Genomic DNA, 17,591 nt, shown 5'->3' with positions numbered 1-17,591 from the left:
CCTCTCTCTCTCTCTCTCTTTCTCTCTCTCTCTCTCTCTCACTCTCACTCTCACTCTCACTCTCTCTTATCCCCTTAGCCTACTGCTGGAATGCTTCTGTAAGTTTGCAAGGCATAATGTTTTCTTTAGGCCTATTGTAAAATATGGATATGTTCTTAATTATAAGGAGACTGCCTTGACTTACTGGGTTTTGCAAGTGGATCCCTCTGAGTGGCGTTGGGGCCTCGCCAACGGTAACCTTTGAGAGGCGAAGGGCAAAGTGCAAAGGGCAAAGGGCAAAGGGTAACGTAGGAAAACACACGGGACACAGGTTGCTGATGTGAACACGGAAGGGTGGGTGTGCTGTGAGGTCGATGTTTGTGAGGAGAAATCCTCTCTTAGATTTGTTGACACAGTAAGTATTTTGTCTAGATCTTATTCTGAAAACTGTTTGTCGATATATAAGGAGACTGTGCAGATTATAACAAGCGTCTATTTATTGACTATTGTCACCATGGTCATGACGATCCGACGTTTGAATTGGAGTCGGCAAATCGGCAGTGGAGTCGCTAGAAATGTATCATGTTGTTTGGTAGACATAGATATTCTAGATTCTATAAGGCAAGGGTTTATTAATTAAATCTTGGGCAAAGGTAAGTTTAGGTTGAGGGATAAGTGGAAGAAAGATTTCCATACGCTGACATAGGGATGCAACACAACCTTTTGCTCAAAATCTTAATAAAAGTTCCCAGAAGTTTTCTTTACTTTTATGATGATTTGAGTGGATCAATTTCCATGTAATGTGTTAGATCATCTACAGCAATGTAATTGCTCAGATGTTCATGATAGCTGTACCATGTAGGCCACAGGGGAAAAAAGTGAAAGGAAACACTTATACTACCCGTCACTTGGTCACATTTTGCACTGATTGTGAGTGATAAAGAGCTGATCATGGTATTTTGAAGAGTAGAAAGATAACAATGGACAACGATAGAACACTGCATGTGTGTGTATGCTAAAATTATGTGTGTATCTGCATCACACACACACACACACACAAAAACACAAACAAACAAACAAACACATGTACTAACACACACACACACATACACATGCACACACACACACTCACACACACATACACACGCACACATCTCCCTTAATTCTGCTCTCCCTCCATAAGAAAAAACCCAAAAATTGCAGTTGGCCTTTTGGCAATCCTGGGATCATCTTCGTTTGGGACTTCAAAAGACAATGTGCGTTTTTCCTTCATTTTCTTCTGTCCTGTCAAAGACAACCACTTTTCTCCTCGAGAAATAATATTTATATTATATATATATATATATATATATATATGTAAATGATAATTTTGACTGCACTGGTACGGTAGTCTCTGCTTAAGATCCCGCCGGTGCTCGGGAGGAATGAAAATGCAGGATCTTAGACGAACGGGATCTTAGCTGACGCACCAAGGGAAGAATCCACGATGACCTATGTTTATGTCCACAATCGGTTTAAAATGGTCTCCTTAAAAGCTCACTCTAAAATGAACTGGCATGACACCTGGGAGGGTTTACGACTTATGGGGAGAAAAGAGTGATATATCAACCTTGATGACCAATCACAGTGGATTGAAACATGCCATTTTCACTTATTATCCTGTGAGGTCAGGGGACATGATTCGTATTATTATTATGGGACAGTATAATTAAGGGAGTGGCGCACTCTTGGATCACGTGACATTGAGAAGCTTGAATTGGGCCGGCGTCGTCTGATAGACACCCAGTGAGAGTCAGTTGAGCACAGGACGAGAGAACAACAACATCGATCCTGGACGGGGGCCCCCTGAAAGACCAAGACCGCCAGGTAACTTTACATTATCCTATCGTGAGTCTCAAGATCTACGCGTATCCAGTTGCCCCTCCCCTTTACTTGTCCAAAATTTATAGTTTTCCCTCTTGCTGACCGAGTTCCCCCCAACTTTGTTGTTATGCACCGTTACGTTGTGACCACACCATGGCCTACAGGAGAACACCCATATAAATTCAAATTCAGTCTATCTGGCAAATTCGAGAGTAGAGACAACTGCTGCAATGGGCAGGGATGAGTTCACAGTTCAGTGTTATCCAGCCAGGAGCGAACTTGTAGGCCCTACCCACCCAGGTGTTATGTAAGTTTAGGTAGAAGAGCTGAGATGCAAGTGCGATGCTAGGAGAAAACAAACGTTTCAGTGAGTCCCAGGATAAAACATTGTACGTTTCATCATGACTTATAACGCACATGTGATCACATATGAGAGTGGTTGATCTGTGACGCAACGGGCACTTCAATGATTGCAAATTATCATTCTTGGCTGATTGGCTGTGCCTGCCCGGGTTTTTGTTCCCTAAATTGTGATCTGAAATCTTGGGTTTTAGCCGAATGTAGACCTTAATTCAGAGTGAATCAGAGTGGAATCTTAAGGGTGACTTTTATATATAGGAAAAATTCTGTTTTCTTAAAACAGCGGGATCTTAAGCGAGCTGAGATCGTAAGCGGTGGGATCTTAGGTGGTGACTACTGTATTTATGTATTTAGACATGAAATGAACCTAAAGGCTTTTCAAGTTGCTCTCAAAGCTGTTTCGTTCATTTGCTTTTAATCAATTATTTCAATTTTTGAAATCCTGTCTAGTTTAATATTTCTTGACTTGAAGTTGGTATGAAGTCAAAAGTGAGAATTCAACATGCTAGTCTGTCAGGATTCTGGACTGACATGAACAATATTCTAAGAAAGTATAGAAACAAATAATAGTAATTCCAGGACCTTCCTTGAATTTTATCCCTTTGTGCTGGCTCATTCACTCTCTAAGTGTACCATTACAGCAGGCTAAATACAACAATGATCAGTTTTCCGCTTTACTTAAATGTAATGTATGGATTTGTGCAAACGTTTAATGGAGAAAAAATATTCATATAATTCATCTTATTGCTTATTGTTGCTTCTTTTAGGTTGCCTCAAAATGGGTGTAAAACGAATACAACGAGGATTGTATTTACTGATTATCTATGGACTGGCATTTGCAACAGCATTTCTGACCATCGTGCGTGTTGGTGTTTTGCTTGTGACTAAAGGTCCAAGAAAAATGCTTCATAAAAAGAGGAGGGAAACAGAACCACTTTGCTTTTCAGATCCCACCTTTGGAACTCATGGCTATCTTCACCTTGAGGTAAGGAACTTGGTCCAACAATTCAGGTGATTTAGCATTTTATAAAGTTATAGACTACATTTTGAAACAACGTAATGTAGTGTTATATTAATTTGATGTGTTGTTCCCCTTTTGCCAGTGCTTGTGGTACAAAGGGTTAAGTTTGCCCACCTTTCTTTAAAAAAATAACCTTCGTTTCTGTGGAAAAGTACAAGGGCTGACTGAAAAGTCTTGCCGTTTGTGAGATATTTTCTGATTTAAGCAACATTATGCTATCAAATTTATACACAATTTACCTTTGTATGTGTCTACTCAAATAAAAGTGCAAAATACATCATTTACTTCATACCCTTGCATATATTACTTTAAACATTGGATCAATGTGCAATCTGACATTGTCTGAAAACAACAGCTCATTAAAAGATTTTCAATCAAAATGTGAGCAGTGAGTGAAGATCTCACCTCAGAGGGTGCTATACCCATTGATCTTCCTGGGGGAATGAAGGATTCCAATGTTAATGCATTTTTTGTGTGTATGCTGGTACGGTTTGTTGTCTGGATGTTAGTACGGTTTAAATCAGAGTGGCAATGAAGCATCTGAAGCAAGTCTCCAAGATAAACTCCACTGTGGTTGACCAATCAGAGTGACAGATGCACGGGATCAGTGGAGAATAGAAGATATAATTAGAACGAATCGACATGTAAAACCGAGAGACATTGCCGTCATTATTGGAGTTACTTTAGAAGGGATGCACTACATTATTTCTAATGTTATGGGCCACATGTATAAGAAATTGTGTGCAGGTTAGGTTTCTTGCATGTTTACATCAGAAATGAAAGAACAGAAAGTGAATCTCTGATAGGGTCTTTTGATCTGTTACGTACAGGAAGGATTTCTGTGAAGCATTGTCATTGGGGATGAATCATGTGATGACTCAGAAAACAAGAGACATCCATAGAATTCAGGCATAAACATTATTCACCAAGCCAAGGCCATAAAAGTTTTAAATTGCCTATGTTTTGGAATTGTGAAGGAATATTATAACATACATGGAATTCGTGGAGCAGGGGAAAGGGAACCCATCATGACATAACCACAAGAAGCAAGTGAGTGCTGTGGTGAATTCAGTGTTTATGATGACTGTTACTGCAGACATGTATGTGTGAGGCATCGTGGTGAAATCAGGTGCTCGTCCATAAAAGAAATACGCATTTTTCTGGCCATTGGGCAATTTTTAAATTATTTTTTAGCTCAACACCTTTCATGTCCTTTTAAAAACACATTCTATGTGGATTTTACTGAAATATGTTGATAAAAGGTACAAAAAAAGGTAAATTTGCAGTTTCCAAGGACACTCAAGCTTTGGAAGTCACTAAACTCTAACGGCCATTTTCTCGCTAATTTTACCTCTGACATCAGGTTAAAATTACTCCCACCTCCTTCAATTGCAAATAACCTATTCAAGGTAGATGGGTATTTTATTCACCACAATCAAGACGAATGAACAAGCTTTAGATGATACTAATCTATACCCAAAAATTGACAAATGACTGATTCCACCGCATCGTGACACATTATTCATGTGTGTGTGTGAGTGCATGCATGTACAGTGGAGTCCACTTATAATGAGTCCTCAAATAACGAGAAGTCTGTTATAAAGACACTATTCTAAAACCCCGTTTCTTTCTCTTCTTTATCTTTGTAAATAAAATACTGCTATTGCGCAATCAGACAGTCACGCGAGTCGGTTTTGTAATGGAATATTGCTACTGCTGTGCACAACGCACAGAACAATTAAACATAATATAAAACCTGGCCAGTTGAGAAACTTGTTGGTGATCCAGCGAAACAAAGAATGGGGGAGCCCATGTGAACCAAAAATGAAGGTCGAAGCGAATGAGTAGGGAGGGTGTGGCAAGCGCAGACAAGTAGAACGCATCGCGTGATAGGCCAGCCTAGTCTAGATTATCTAGGCCTACCATGCCTCTCACTTCTCTGGTGCGGGATAGAGAGGTCACAATGCTTTGATAGATGGAGTGAATGTGTGACGTGCGCAAGCAGGCACAACGCATCACAGGGTGTGGTGGGGTGGGGGACGACACAGTGGGCGAGTTAGCCCAGAGCCAGAGCCCCTTTTATCTGAGTGTCAACGCCGAACTGTCAACATTGCTAGTGCTAGAGAAAGAAACCTGATTCGATTTTTGATCAAGTAAGACTAAGAGATAATGTTGAACAAAATCATCATCAGGGGAAATACAGAAAGGTAGGCCTATAAACAGTACTCCAAACTCATAGATTAGGCCTACTTTCTATTTCCCTTGAATTTATTACTGAATCCCTTACTACGAGAATCCTGCTACAATGGACATTTCGCACCGGTCCCCTCCCTCTCGTTATAATAGGATTCCACTGTACAATGTATGTGTGTGATACCGGTACTACAAGAATGACATTGATTTTAATACATGATGTAGTCGCAGAAGTCTTTGCTTCAGGAATGCAATGATCTTAGTTGTTCTTTGTCTTGTCTTTCAGGAGGTTCGACTTCATTATGTTAGCAGTGGCTCTCCTGACAAACCTTTGATGCTCCTTGTCCATGGTGTGCTTGAGAACTGGTACTCTTACAGATATCAGCTGAGAGAATTTTCAGACAAATACAGGTAACTGAATTGATCTATGATTAATAAATTGTTTGTACAATTGTACAATAAAACAGAAATGTCCTTTCTGGAGGTAGAACCATCTATGCAGTGTTGTACCTGGTACAGCATTTTCTATGAGTATCTTGGTAGTAGTTAGAAATACTGCCTTGGTAAGATGATAGTGTAAATAAATAGCACTATGGTCACAACACAAATTGTCCAAGTCATCATTTGTGATTTGAAAAATGAACTGTAGTGTAAATTTTTACTACACGTAACAAAATTCTGTTACATTGAGGGTACTAAACAAGTAACAGGCATTTTTACAATGCTAAACTTGAAAAAAATTGACTTAGGGCTCAGGGAATTATGTTTTGACTGTAATGTTAATATATCTGCCATGCATTGGGGAACAAGATGTGTTGACACTCAATGTGCTTTTGCACTCAAAGGTTGCAATAAAGTTGATAAATTTTGGGCGACCATGAAGCAGTCTATTATCAAAAGCCCAATCAGACTTTCAAGGGAAATATATATTGTACAGGACATATTTTGCAAGTGTATTAATGTTATTTTTATAGCAAAATTGATGTTCCAATGTAACATTTTAAAATCATGATCATGTTAACATTTATACCCGCCAATTAATATAAAAGAAAAATTAAAATTTTTTAGAATGAAGTTTGCAAGTGAAGAGGAAAACAGTGATATCTTTTCTTTTTATTTCTTGTCTCTCAGGGTAGTGGCTATAGATCAAAGAGGTTGTGGCGACTCAAGCAGACCGTCAGGTATCAAAGAATACCAGCTGGAGAGAATGGTTAAAGATGTCAAACAGATTATCACAGCTCTTGGTATGTTTTTAAAGAACCCGTCCAACCATGAAACAAACTTTTTATTTTTGTACTCGATTTTGTGATTCCTAAATATGTAGTTGACTTTTCTGTTCTGTATACTGAATCTGAAATACAGCCAAACTTGTCTTCTTGGACATTTTTCTTTCTTTTTTTTTTCATCCTCTGTTGCCGTTACACGTCAAGGGGACAGTGTCATTAAAATATAGAAAAAATATACAAGACAGGAAGTGGAGAGTGTTTTTTTGTACAAATGATCGTGTTGCACAGGTGATTGTTAAAGCAGGTTCGAACGTACAGGTATTCAAGATTTTGATTACTTTGATAAAAATACCACCTCGAAAACCAAGCTCAAATGTTTTAGCTATGAGGAGAGATTTGCCACTTGCCTATGAAGCTGACTTTCCACCTTAAAACCCTTCATGTGGATACAACAAAGTCCACAAATCTCGAACATGAAAATCACGAATTCTCGGGTATCTTGAACCTAATGCTCGGTCCCGTTTCAGTCCTTATGTTTTCTTTGTTTTAACTTCATGGAGTTCCCGAACACGCAACATTCGAATCTTGAACAAATCCACTTCGCATTCCCAACTAAAGACCCGGCTTCACAGCCTTTCTGGCTGCGGGTAGGTGTTTCTTTGTTACTGTTACAGCCAAAACGTGGTCCTTGTGTCTCCACGAGAGGGTGGAGGAAGGGGTGATGGGGAGGGATGCTGATGGCACTGCATGACTGGCTCGTCACGTGTACAATCATGCTGGGGGACGCGCATGGTGTGGATGGCAAGAGGCATAACTTTCTGTTTCTAATGAAGGCAAAGATGTTAAGAATAGCAATAACTTAGAAGGCAGTTTTAAAACTTGTATGACATTTCCACATTGCATACTTCTTTCTTTAGTATATCATCTATAACAGTCGAAATTGTTCTAGACAGTGAGCCACCTATTGTCAAGGAGAAAAGTGGTTGTCTTAATCTTAGATACATGTGGGCATCCAGGAATGTGTCATGTTATATTTTTTAATGCAAGAGGGTAAATCGGAAGCAGTTGTTTGTACAGATTATTGTCTTGATCAGGTTTGACTGTATTCTACAGTGTCTTTCTGATTTTTGTAAGCAACATTTTTATCCTTCTAAAAGGGTTATTCCTCCTTATATTAAAGAAAGGCCCATCCTCTATATCGTGATTGGCTACACTTGTGTTATTGAATGTAGGATTAAGTAGGATACTCTTTTTAGGGATTGAAATGTCTTGCATATTAAGAGGAGTACAAATTATTTTGAAATAACTCCGGTTTTAGAAAATAAAAAACAGAAAGTTTTCACATCAGTGCTGATGGTGACATGTGTACTGTTGCAGGTAGATTGCCAAAGGTGCTTTTTGTATCTCTGTAGGGAGGGAGACATTTTGTGGTATACTATTATCTTTTTTGCTATTTTTTCCTACAAATTATTTTGTACCCCTAACATTTAATGAGTAGACAATCCACTCCAATGGCACAAATGCAGCATATTTGTCAGTAGACCTGCTGACTTTTAAATGTTTTATTGATGTGAGTTCTGGATCGATAACATCAAGATTCATGTCTGAAGTTGTCTTTGGAGGCTCATTCATGTGATACTTTAAAGAAATTACAATGTGGCTTTTATTAGAAGCAGTCTGAAAAACTGTGCCAAAGCCCTGTGCATTGTTGATGGTGGTAAATGCTTGTTCCTCAGGATACAGCAAGTGTGTACTGATAGGCCATGACTGGGGAGGAGCTGTCACCTGGGCCTTTGCTGGCTGTTATCCTGATATGGTTGAGAAGATAGTCGTTTGCAACTCTCCTCATTTCCATTGTTTCAGGAATTATGTTCGCACACACTGGGCTCAGTTTAAAAAATCCTGGTGAGTAGAACTGACCACAATGAGTCATCATTAAAAAGTGAATGAAAATGTATAAATTCGTGAGTAATTTTTTTAAGGAAGTAGTTTCTGAAATTATCATGGTTGTCTCTTCTTTAATTGACTTTGTGTAGTCATCTTGTTCGAGCATCTGTTGTGTAGAGGTTAGGCATTTGCTGTCATACACAGGAGACCTGGGTTCGATTCCCGAGTGGGTTGAATTTTTATCAAATATTTCAGCCTTTATGTTGCGATGTTGTAACCATCTCAGCTCAGGTTGGCCCCGAGAGGCAGGGTCAGAAGCCTGCCTCCTAAATGATGTAATTTGTGTTGATGGGGAAAAATAACACCTACATTATTATAAACATATCTTGTGCTTTGTACAGTAAATGATTTATAAGGTTGCCTTTTTTCAAATTTGAAGATTCATAGTTCTCCAGAGCAGTGACATTTGTGATGTAGCCGTTAAGCTCTTTGCGATTGTGGCGAAGATGTGAGATCGATTCCGAGTGGGGAGGTTCTTAAGTGAGTAGCTCTGTCTGTGATATGTTGTGTCCTTCTCTGCCAGCGTTGGCCCTGATAGGCAGGGTCCAAGTAGCCAGCCCCCTAAATGATCTAAATTGTGTTGCTGTAGGCATGAAAATTTACAATTTAAACTTTCTCCACAGTTGGTCAAAACCTTTTACCTGCCCCCAGAGGCAGGTAGGCCTTCTGGTTTTTTTGCCTGGACGAGTAGCCTAGTTGCTGGACCTTATATCTTGGCTATTAAGAATCGATAAAGCATTCCTACAGAGTTGGCAGTACACATTTTTTTTGCCAGCCCTTTTCTTTGAAAGAAGTGAAATGTTTAGACTGACAGACTTTAAATATTTGAACAATCAAACTGAAACACACTATTGACATCACTTAAGTATGGTTGAGTTTAATTAATTGAACAGCAAGTGAAATCAATTGTTATTATTTACATGTCAATCATTCAAAGCTTGTACTTTTTTGTCTTATCACAGGTATTTTTTCTTCTTTTTGCTGCCAATCTTACCAGAAATTTACATCGGTTTAAATGACTATGGGTTCTTGGACCGTATCTTCCTTGGTAAAACTGCAGGGGTTCATACAGGAGCCATGACACAAGAGTATGTTGATGCCGTCAAGTATATATTTCCAAACATAAGTGAGTAAATTATATTTATTTTTTCCTTTCCTCTTTCTATCCTGTAAAACTGTTCTTAACTCTCTAATCATGTTTAAGGATTTTAACTCTTATCCTGCGTCTTTGCCCAGATGCGTATCTCATCAGCAACGGATTACGTCGGACGTGCCAGGCAGGCCGCCGAGGTCACTCAGTGCGTACTATTGGTGTACAGCGCGCGCACCGTGAAATGTGTATTTTCGCCATGAATACCGCGGGAGTGTGTCAACCGATGATGAAAATAACACTCTATCTTTCATAGCTTTCTATTTATAAAGTGTTACAAACACATGAATAACCCCTTCTCACAAGCTGATAAGACATAACGGGTAGTTACGCCCATTCGAATAACCTTTCTGGACGCTCTTGTTGTTATGAATGACCTGAGGTTCGAAAGGGGATAATATAGGTCAATTTCCGAATGTTTTACCCTCAAATTGTTCTTTGTACCTGCACAATGATGTTCAAAACTATCAAACAAGCTTATTTTTTATCAGGTTGTATCATTTCATACAAAAACAAGGTCATTTGAAATATTTTGTATAGAAAAATGGAATTCTTGTTTCCTGACTATCCTTTCGAGCTCCTCATGTCTGAGTGGGTCAATTTCTTCTATAATTTCATTGGACGAACATCTGAAGCTACCAACTTGACATGTTTTGAATGAGACGTATGCCTCGATTACGAACCAACGCAGGTGGTTCTAGAAGAAGGCCACAAACGCACCCAAACTCAAGCAGACTGACGCACACACACTTGACCTGCGTGAATGGGGATCCGACTCGGGACCCGAATGACATGGAAGAGGATGCGCGCTGCGCGTGCGCTGAGCCAGGGGCTACACTGATTCGGGACCAGAATGTAGGCGAGGTGCCGAAATAGGCTTATCGGGCGACATAAACCAGGCTCCTGCAGGATGAGGGTTAATAAAAAATAATCTCATTTTATCGCATATATTCCAAAGTTTAAAGATGACCTCATTTTAGTGGTTCTGCAAGATCATTTTTCCACCCCTCCCCCAAACTAAGATTAATTTAAGAACCTAAACATAATATTTTGCAAGAGCATTTATCTCTCTATTGATGTTTACACATATTTTTTTAATGATTTGTGGTGTTTGTAGATCTAATTAACCCCTGTCACCTCTATGATGTAGGCCTACAATGTTTGTCATATTTTCTAATACAGTGAAGTTGCAAAGATGCTGCTGTGACGTATGGTGTTCGTCATGCCTTGCGAAGTGCGAGGACTATGGTGATGAACACTATTCGTCTTAGGTTGTATTAGTAGATGCATTTTGTAAAACTAATAGCAGATTTACATTCAGCTATATTCTTTCCATACAAAGAAATCTTTTCCTTTCAGAGAGATAGTTCATAGTATTTACAAACCAGGTCTGATTATGGGCGACTGACCACTAAATCTGCAAACCAGGTCTGGGTCTGATTATGGGCAAGTGACCACTAAATGTAATGCTGTTCTTTGTCCCTGGGGACCCAAAACTGTGCCCTGTAAAGCATGAACTGACCTTGTGAGATAGTAGAGAGGAAGCTTACTCTGATATATTGAAGCAGTATAGTCTGAAAACATATTTTCTGCATATTTGATTTGATCACTCAATGAAAAAGGTTTTAAGAGTATCTTGAAAGTTGTTTTAAATCTAAAACTAGCCTATGTTTGGTACAATATAATATGTTTCACGATGCAGTGGAATCAGGTGCTCGTCAATTTTCTGGCATGTGGAGTTATCAGTATTAAATCCGAAAGCTTATATATTATGTCTTACTTTCAGTGAAAAATTTCACATTTATCTTGAATAGAAGTCGAGATATTTACAATTGAAGGGGGTAGGGTCGCCTGGTTTCAGTGATAAAAATAGCGAAAAAAAGGCCGTCTAAGTTTAGTAACTTGAGAGTCCTTGAAAACTGGAAAATGACACATTTTGTGACTTTAATCGACGTTTTTCAATAAAATTAACACGGAAATGTGTTTTTGTACAGTAGAACATGGCTATAGCGGGACTTTTTGTTCCAGAAGAAAAATCCTGCTGTAGGCAAGTTCCCACTGTAGGAATGCAAAGAGGAAATTACAGAAAAATTTATAAAAATCCACATTATTACATCACTTCCATGTCAATAAAATTTGCGCTTTAGATATTAGTCTTCCTTTTCTTGTCAACTTCGTTGATTATCTCGGCCTTTAATTCGAGTGAGAAGCATTTCCTTTAGTCTTTGTTGGAGGACATCTTTTCCTCGGTTTGTTGTTTGTGCTGTCTATCGTACTGGTAGGCCTATGGTGGAACTGGTGAAGTGGATGCAGACGTATGCCTGAGCAACAAAGATCGCAATTCAATGAATCAGGAATCACACACTACATGCTCTCCTCTTCTTTTACTTTTTGATCTATCCTAGGGCTATGGCCTATACGCTCTTATAAGGTACTGAGCGTCTAGGCTGTGGTACATCATTTTAAATTTTGGAGTGGCTCACGAAACGCGTCTTGCCGCACCATCCCTCTCTGCCACCTGTCCCACCTCACTCATCACTGGACTAGCCGATCACAACGTCGCACTGCTGATTGCCCATTTGGAGCCTGCCTAGAGCCTCCCCCCCCCCCCCCCCCCCCCCTCAGTTAGAGCTTGCTCAATCTCTCCCGCTGTATCCGAGTTCGGGACTTTCCTTGCCCTGCTATATCCAAGCGTAGGTAATTGAGTTTGCATAGGAAAGGAAAAGGGGATTCCAGTAAGGTCCCGCTGTAGGGTTGGTTCCCTCTATAGCGGGTGCCACTATAGTCATGTTCTGTATGCACATAAAAAGTGTAGACCGAAAAAACAGAAATTCAATAGAAATTGCCAAATTGGTTTGAAAACGCTTTCTTTTTCCGATTGCATTATTTTGACGAGCTCCTGGTTTCAACACGATACCTCACTTTTTATTGAAAAATAATATCCCTTGAGATATGTCATTGTGCATATCAGGACCAAAAACAATGTTGTGATAACTTAACAAAAAATCAACACTATTAACTCCTTGACCACGCTGTTGACATATCTCATATATTATTAGATATATATATGTCTAAAATATCTGCCGCCCAGAGCGCTGTAAACGTATCTCATATGATGGCTAAAACCATACTGGAAAAGCTACATCAGAAAAAGTGAAGTGGTATATAAATCAGTTCTCAGGTAGCATATAATGGTGTGAGTTTCCACATCTTTTGGTACACTCTGTCTCCTAATCTTCTTAAACAAGGTAGTTTTATGAACTGTTCAGGGTCTTTTAGAAAGCAAGAAAACAGAAGAAATACAATTTTACAAGGGTTTTGGGCAAAGTCTCTAACTTTTTTTTTGCATGATTTAAGTTAAGGCTGTCTTGACAAATCAAGGGGTCTAGCAGGCTGTCTACTAACTATCATTCTCTCACTTTTGGGGTCCAGAATTTGAAACACATACTGTATCATACCCTGTACCCATCTATATATGTTGTAATTAAACTTTTCTTTGTTTTTCCTATTTTAGGCTCAATGACGCCATCAATCAACTACATCAGAGCCAATCTCTTGCATCCTCCTTCATCTAGATATGGCCAAAAAGTTACCAAGCCTGTGCTGCTGATTTGGGGTTGTCGTGATTTTTCCTTGGAAAATGGGCTCGCAGAAAAGACTAAAGATTTTGCTTACAATATGGACATTAAGTACATCAAAGATGCATGTCACTTTGTCCATATGGATGAACCCGAAAAAGTAAATTCTTACATTAGAGAGTTTTTGTCAAAACAGTCACGATAGATATTGCCAAATATTGGGACTAAATATTGAGCAAAATCTGTCCTGTCTTGTGTTGGGAACAGATCATTTACTGGTGCTGCTTGTCGTAGTATACATTATTTTATAAACTTTTTTGTGTTGATCATAAAATTTTTATTTTTTTTGTGTTTGATATGTCAGGGCAATCTTTTTTTCCCCATGTTTTAAACACTTTCAATTGAATTTACAGGAGACCAAGTTTTGTTTTGCTTCAGAAATTCTATCAGTATTGATGATCCTAACGATGCCATTTTTGAGGTTTTGGCAGTGTGAGATGTGTACCGTACTGATTTTGTTTTTTCATCCAACCTCAGGAACTTGTCTGTTTTTTAAAAATCATTTGGATGTAACAATTACAATCTAGCATGCACATAACGAAATCAAGTGGATGTGGAAATCTTTTTTTTATGTACGAATTTTGCTTTGTGTGTGTGTTTCAAATAGAAAGATTGTACTTGTAAGAAGACATTCAGGATGTTCATGTTCAAATCTGTTCATGTTTCACTGTGTGCATGTTCGCTATGTGTGTGCTTGACTATACAGTCAAACCTGTTTAAAACTACCACCCATTGTCAAGGAGAAAAGTGGCCGTATAACACAGGTGGCCATCTTGGGCAGGACTGGTCAAAGTGAAGAAAGCAAATCATTCTCTTCTGATGTCCAAACAGGGGCTGATCTCAGACTTTAGACGCCGTAAGGCTAATTCAAAAGGGTTTTTGTTTCCTTTTGAGAAAGGGGGGTAGGTGGTGTAAGAAGGGTTTCTTTTGGTTGGTTTGTTTTTTAGCAATCTTTCTTTTTGTTGCTTATTTTGTGCAAGAGTAAAAATGAACTAAATATTATGTAAGTAAGACGATGAAGACCGAGTACCATGGTAAAACAAACCCACGGGTCAGCACCACTCGGAAAAGGAGCGACTCTTCTGTCTCAAGTTCACGTCAACGTCCATTGTTACTTTGTTACAGATTAGGTAAACAAAACAGTGACCAGTCACCTCACTTACGATATGTGCATGAGTTGTGGGCAGGGCTTATAGGTTATGACTGATCATGCTTCCCTCACAAGCAGTTGAAAATTCATTGTTGGGCCTACCCATTGGTCAACTTGGGTAAACATTCACTGGAGGGACTAACAATAACGACAGGTGAATGAATTATGATTGCCCGTCCACAGCGCGAGGGGCCGATTAAAAATTTATGACAAAGCGTCGGGCAATGAGTGACCCCGCTTGGCCGCCTGAGGCAGAAAAATTTGACAGTGGGTTGATAAAATAAGGTGGCCGTGGCCGCATTGGACAGGTGACTGTTTTACACTGTTAAATTATATAGAAAAAACGCTAGGGGGAAAATGGAAAGTGACTGTTTGTACAGGTGGTCGTATTATACAGGTGGCCGTCATGGCAGGTTCGACTGTACTTGGAGCATTGGGGGCGGGGGAGAATGAAGAAGGAAACCTTTTGGACCCCTCAACTCTTGATGTTCTGTTCTGGCACCTGTGGTGTAGCAGAACAGTTAGGCTCTTTGCTGTTCATATATATGCAGGTTTGTTGCTTCCCATTTGGAAATGTCTATTTTATATAGTATCCATGTCTTTCTATTGGGATTCTATCCCATTAAGTCTGGGTTAGACCAGGATTAATGCTGCCTGTCTCCTAAGTTATCTGAATTGCATAAAGGAGGGTGCAAAACTTTATTTAAAGTTAAACTTTTGCATATGAGGTCGGGAAATGCTTCACATTGTTTGAAAGACCTTATGACATATGTTACATTAATATAAAAAATATAAGTGTTTAATTTTAATGAAGTGCAGTAGTTAGCATCTGTAATTTTGTGTGTGTTTGGGGGGGGGGGGGGGAATGGATGTTGTAAAGTTATTACATCTCTCTCCTAGGAAAGTCATTGTGCATCTATGATTTGTACATGATAACTTCAAAAGTTGGTTCTTTGTGATCAGGCAAGGCATTAATATATACATAAATACTCACATGCTAAATATGATTGAGAACTTAAACCGATGTTGATGTAAAGAATGTCTACTCATCAGTTACTTTTGTTCGGTTTCATGTAAAGTGCCATACATGTATTGTGAAGTTTTGCTTTTTGGTACCTCTCTTTTTATTACCTCTACCACATTCCATGACCCTCTTTGTATTTTGATAAGTCTGAAGAATAAATACTACTTAAGTCTAACCATTTTTCCAGTCTATTATTAGAGTGGTCTGTTTTCTAAAATCCCACAGCCTATCTTCTTACCTCACCTAAAGTCTCATTTTGTTTATCAGATTAGGTATATTATATGGTAGCCATCAAAAAATGAAAAATGATGGAACAAAAAGTGAAGTAGTCCTCCAACCTGTGTTTCCAGCTTACACTAAAGACTGGCGTCTTTGGTGTAGTGGTATTAATATTGGCACTTTGCTGTCACTTGCGAGAGACATGAGTTTGATTCCCAAGTGGGGAGAAAATTTTTTCATCTCGGTCTTCCTGCTGGGATATTGTATCCCTCTCAGCCTCAGTCAAGGTTGGAAACCTGCCTCCTAAAAAAATATCTAAATTGTGTCGATGGGGGAGTAAAAGACACCTAAATTCTTTTTAAAGTCACACTGGTGGTACCCGGCTACCAAAATCAAGTATCTCAGGGTCTTCCTAGCCAGACTTGGAGTGGTGTTCTGTTATCCTACTGGGACCCAGCCGTTTAGAAGTCCAGCTAGACACTTCATATATATATTTAGATATATCCCTGGGGGTACAGGTTAGGTGAGCACTAAGAACTCAGCTTGGAATAACCTTAGCGAGAGAAAGTTGCTCAAATACGCACATCTTCTTTGATGTTGTATCACTCTCTTCTAACACCCAGACCACACCAAGAAAGATACCAGGGTGTCTTGCACCCGCAGCCTGTTTTAGTCTTAACTTAATATGTCCCGGCAATGGAAGACTTGAGACAAACACAAACATAGGACAGTCGGACATGCCTGTTTTCACATGACTGTTGAAAAAAGAGGGTAGGTGTCCCCTTTTAAATAAATAAAAAATTTAATTACACTTTTTATTAGTCCCGAAAGGGCACTTTGATTTACAATGGCAAACGTACATTTACATACATAAATTACATAATTATGAATACGTTCATACATAAATACATGCAGAAATACACACATGAATACACAATACTACACAAATTACAAAATAGTTTACAAACATGCTGCTGTCGGTCGCCACTGTGCAGCGCCCTGTATTTTGAGCTAGGCTTGTCGTGTCTTGCTCAAGGACACACCCCAGTGACCACCCATCTGATCCCCGTGTCACCGACACTTACTTGACATTACTTGAGTCGAAACTCAACACTCACTTAGCCACTGGAGCCCCCACTGGTTTAAAACCTAGAACAACATGTTCAGGCCTATGGTACAAAAAGTTTGAATGGCCATTCTGGTCACGGATTGTCTGAGCCCAACAAATAAAAACCAGTGGCGAACCAGGGGGTAACAATGACACATGTGTTGTCAAAGGTTGAACATCTTCCTCGAATGGAGCAGATGCGGCCAAGCAGCACAGGCTTCTCCTTTCACAGTTACAATAGACAGTAGGAGGATAACCATTAAGCTATCTCTCTTAATCGGTTCCGTAGCCTACATGAACTGTAGCATACATGAAATGGGATTTTGGCAAGAAAAAGCAAAGGCCCTTTCATATTTCATGAAATTTGTTGTTCATACCTTGTAGTTATCTTAAAAGAATTATATTTCCCCTCCCCCCAACACCGTGTCACAACTGTGTGCATCATGTAGTAAATGGTCGTCTTTTAAGAAGGGGAGATAATTTTGAACATATCGAAACGGTTCTCTTTTCAGATTTTTTTTGTTTTTTCATCAAACGTCTTGCCCTAAACCTATCATGGATTCTAAAAATTATATCAAGATATCTTGTGTAGCAGATAAGACTGTCTGCATTACTGTAAAAATGTTTAGTTTTCAGGTCTGGCGTCTGTGGTACAGTGGAATCCTGTTATAATGAGGGGGAGGGGACTGGTGCGAAACATTCGTTATAATGGC

The 17,591-nt window shown here is 39.2% G+C and overlaps 1 protein-coding gene across 2 annotated transcripts in view; it reads left to right on the top strand.

Moving 5' to 3' along the window:
* Positions 1-15,726, top strand: part of LOC101845545 (epoxide hydrolase 4) — a 20,377-nt gene extending 4,651 nt beyond the window's left edge. Inside the window, exons 1-7 of one of the 2 annotated variants that reach the window (XM_005098212.3) lie at positions 100-394; positions 2,970-3,187; positions 5,703-5,827; positions 6,548-6,660; positions 8,379-8,547; positions 9,552-9,715; positions 13,254-15,726. In XM_005098212.3, coding sequence (XP_005098269.2) covers positions 2,981-3,187; positions 5,703-5,827; positions 6,548-6,660; positions 8,379-8,547; positions 9,552-9,715; positions 13,254-13,522 — 1,047 coding nt within the window. In that variant the 5' untranslated portion in view covers positions 100-394; positions 2,970-2,980 and the 3' untranslated portion in view covers positions 13,523-15,726. Of the gene's footprint in view, positions 1-99; positions 395-2,969; positions 3,188-5,702; positions 5,828-6,547; positions 6,661-8,378; positions 8,548-9,551; positions 9,716-13,253 lie in introns of those variants that run through there. The other variant, XM_035969727.1, reaches the window with a different exon arrangement.
* The last annotated feature ends 1,865 nt before the right edge of the window (positions 15,727-17,591 follow it).

Source organism: Aplysia californica, unplaced genomic scaffold (assembly GCF_000002075.1).
Source record: "Aplysia californica isolate F4 #8 unplaced genomic scaffold, AplCal3.0 scaffold00175, whole genome shotgun sequence".
Lineage (NCBI taxonomy): Eukaryota > Metazoa > Mollusca > Gastropoda > Aplysiida > Aplysiidae > Aplysia > Aplysia californica.
The sequence above is the reverse complement of the archived record's forward strand: the minus strand, read 5'-3'. Positions and strand labels throughout refer to the sequence as shown.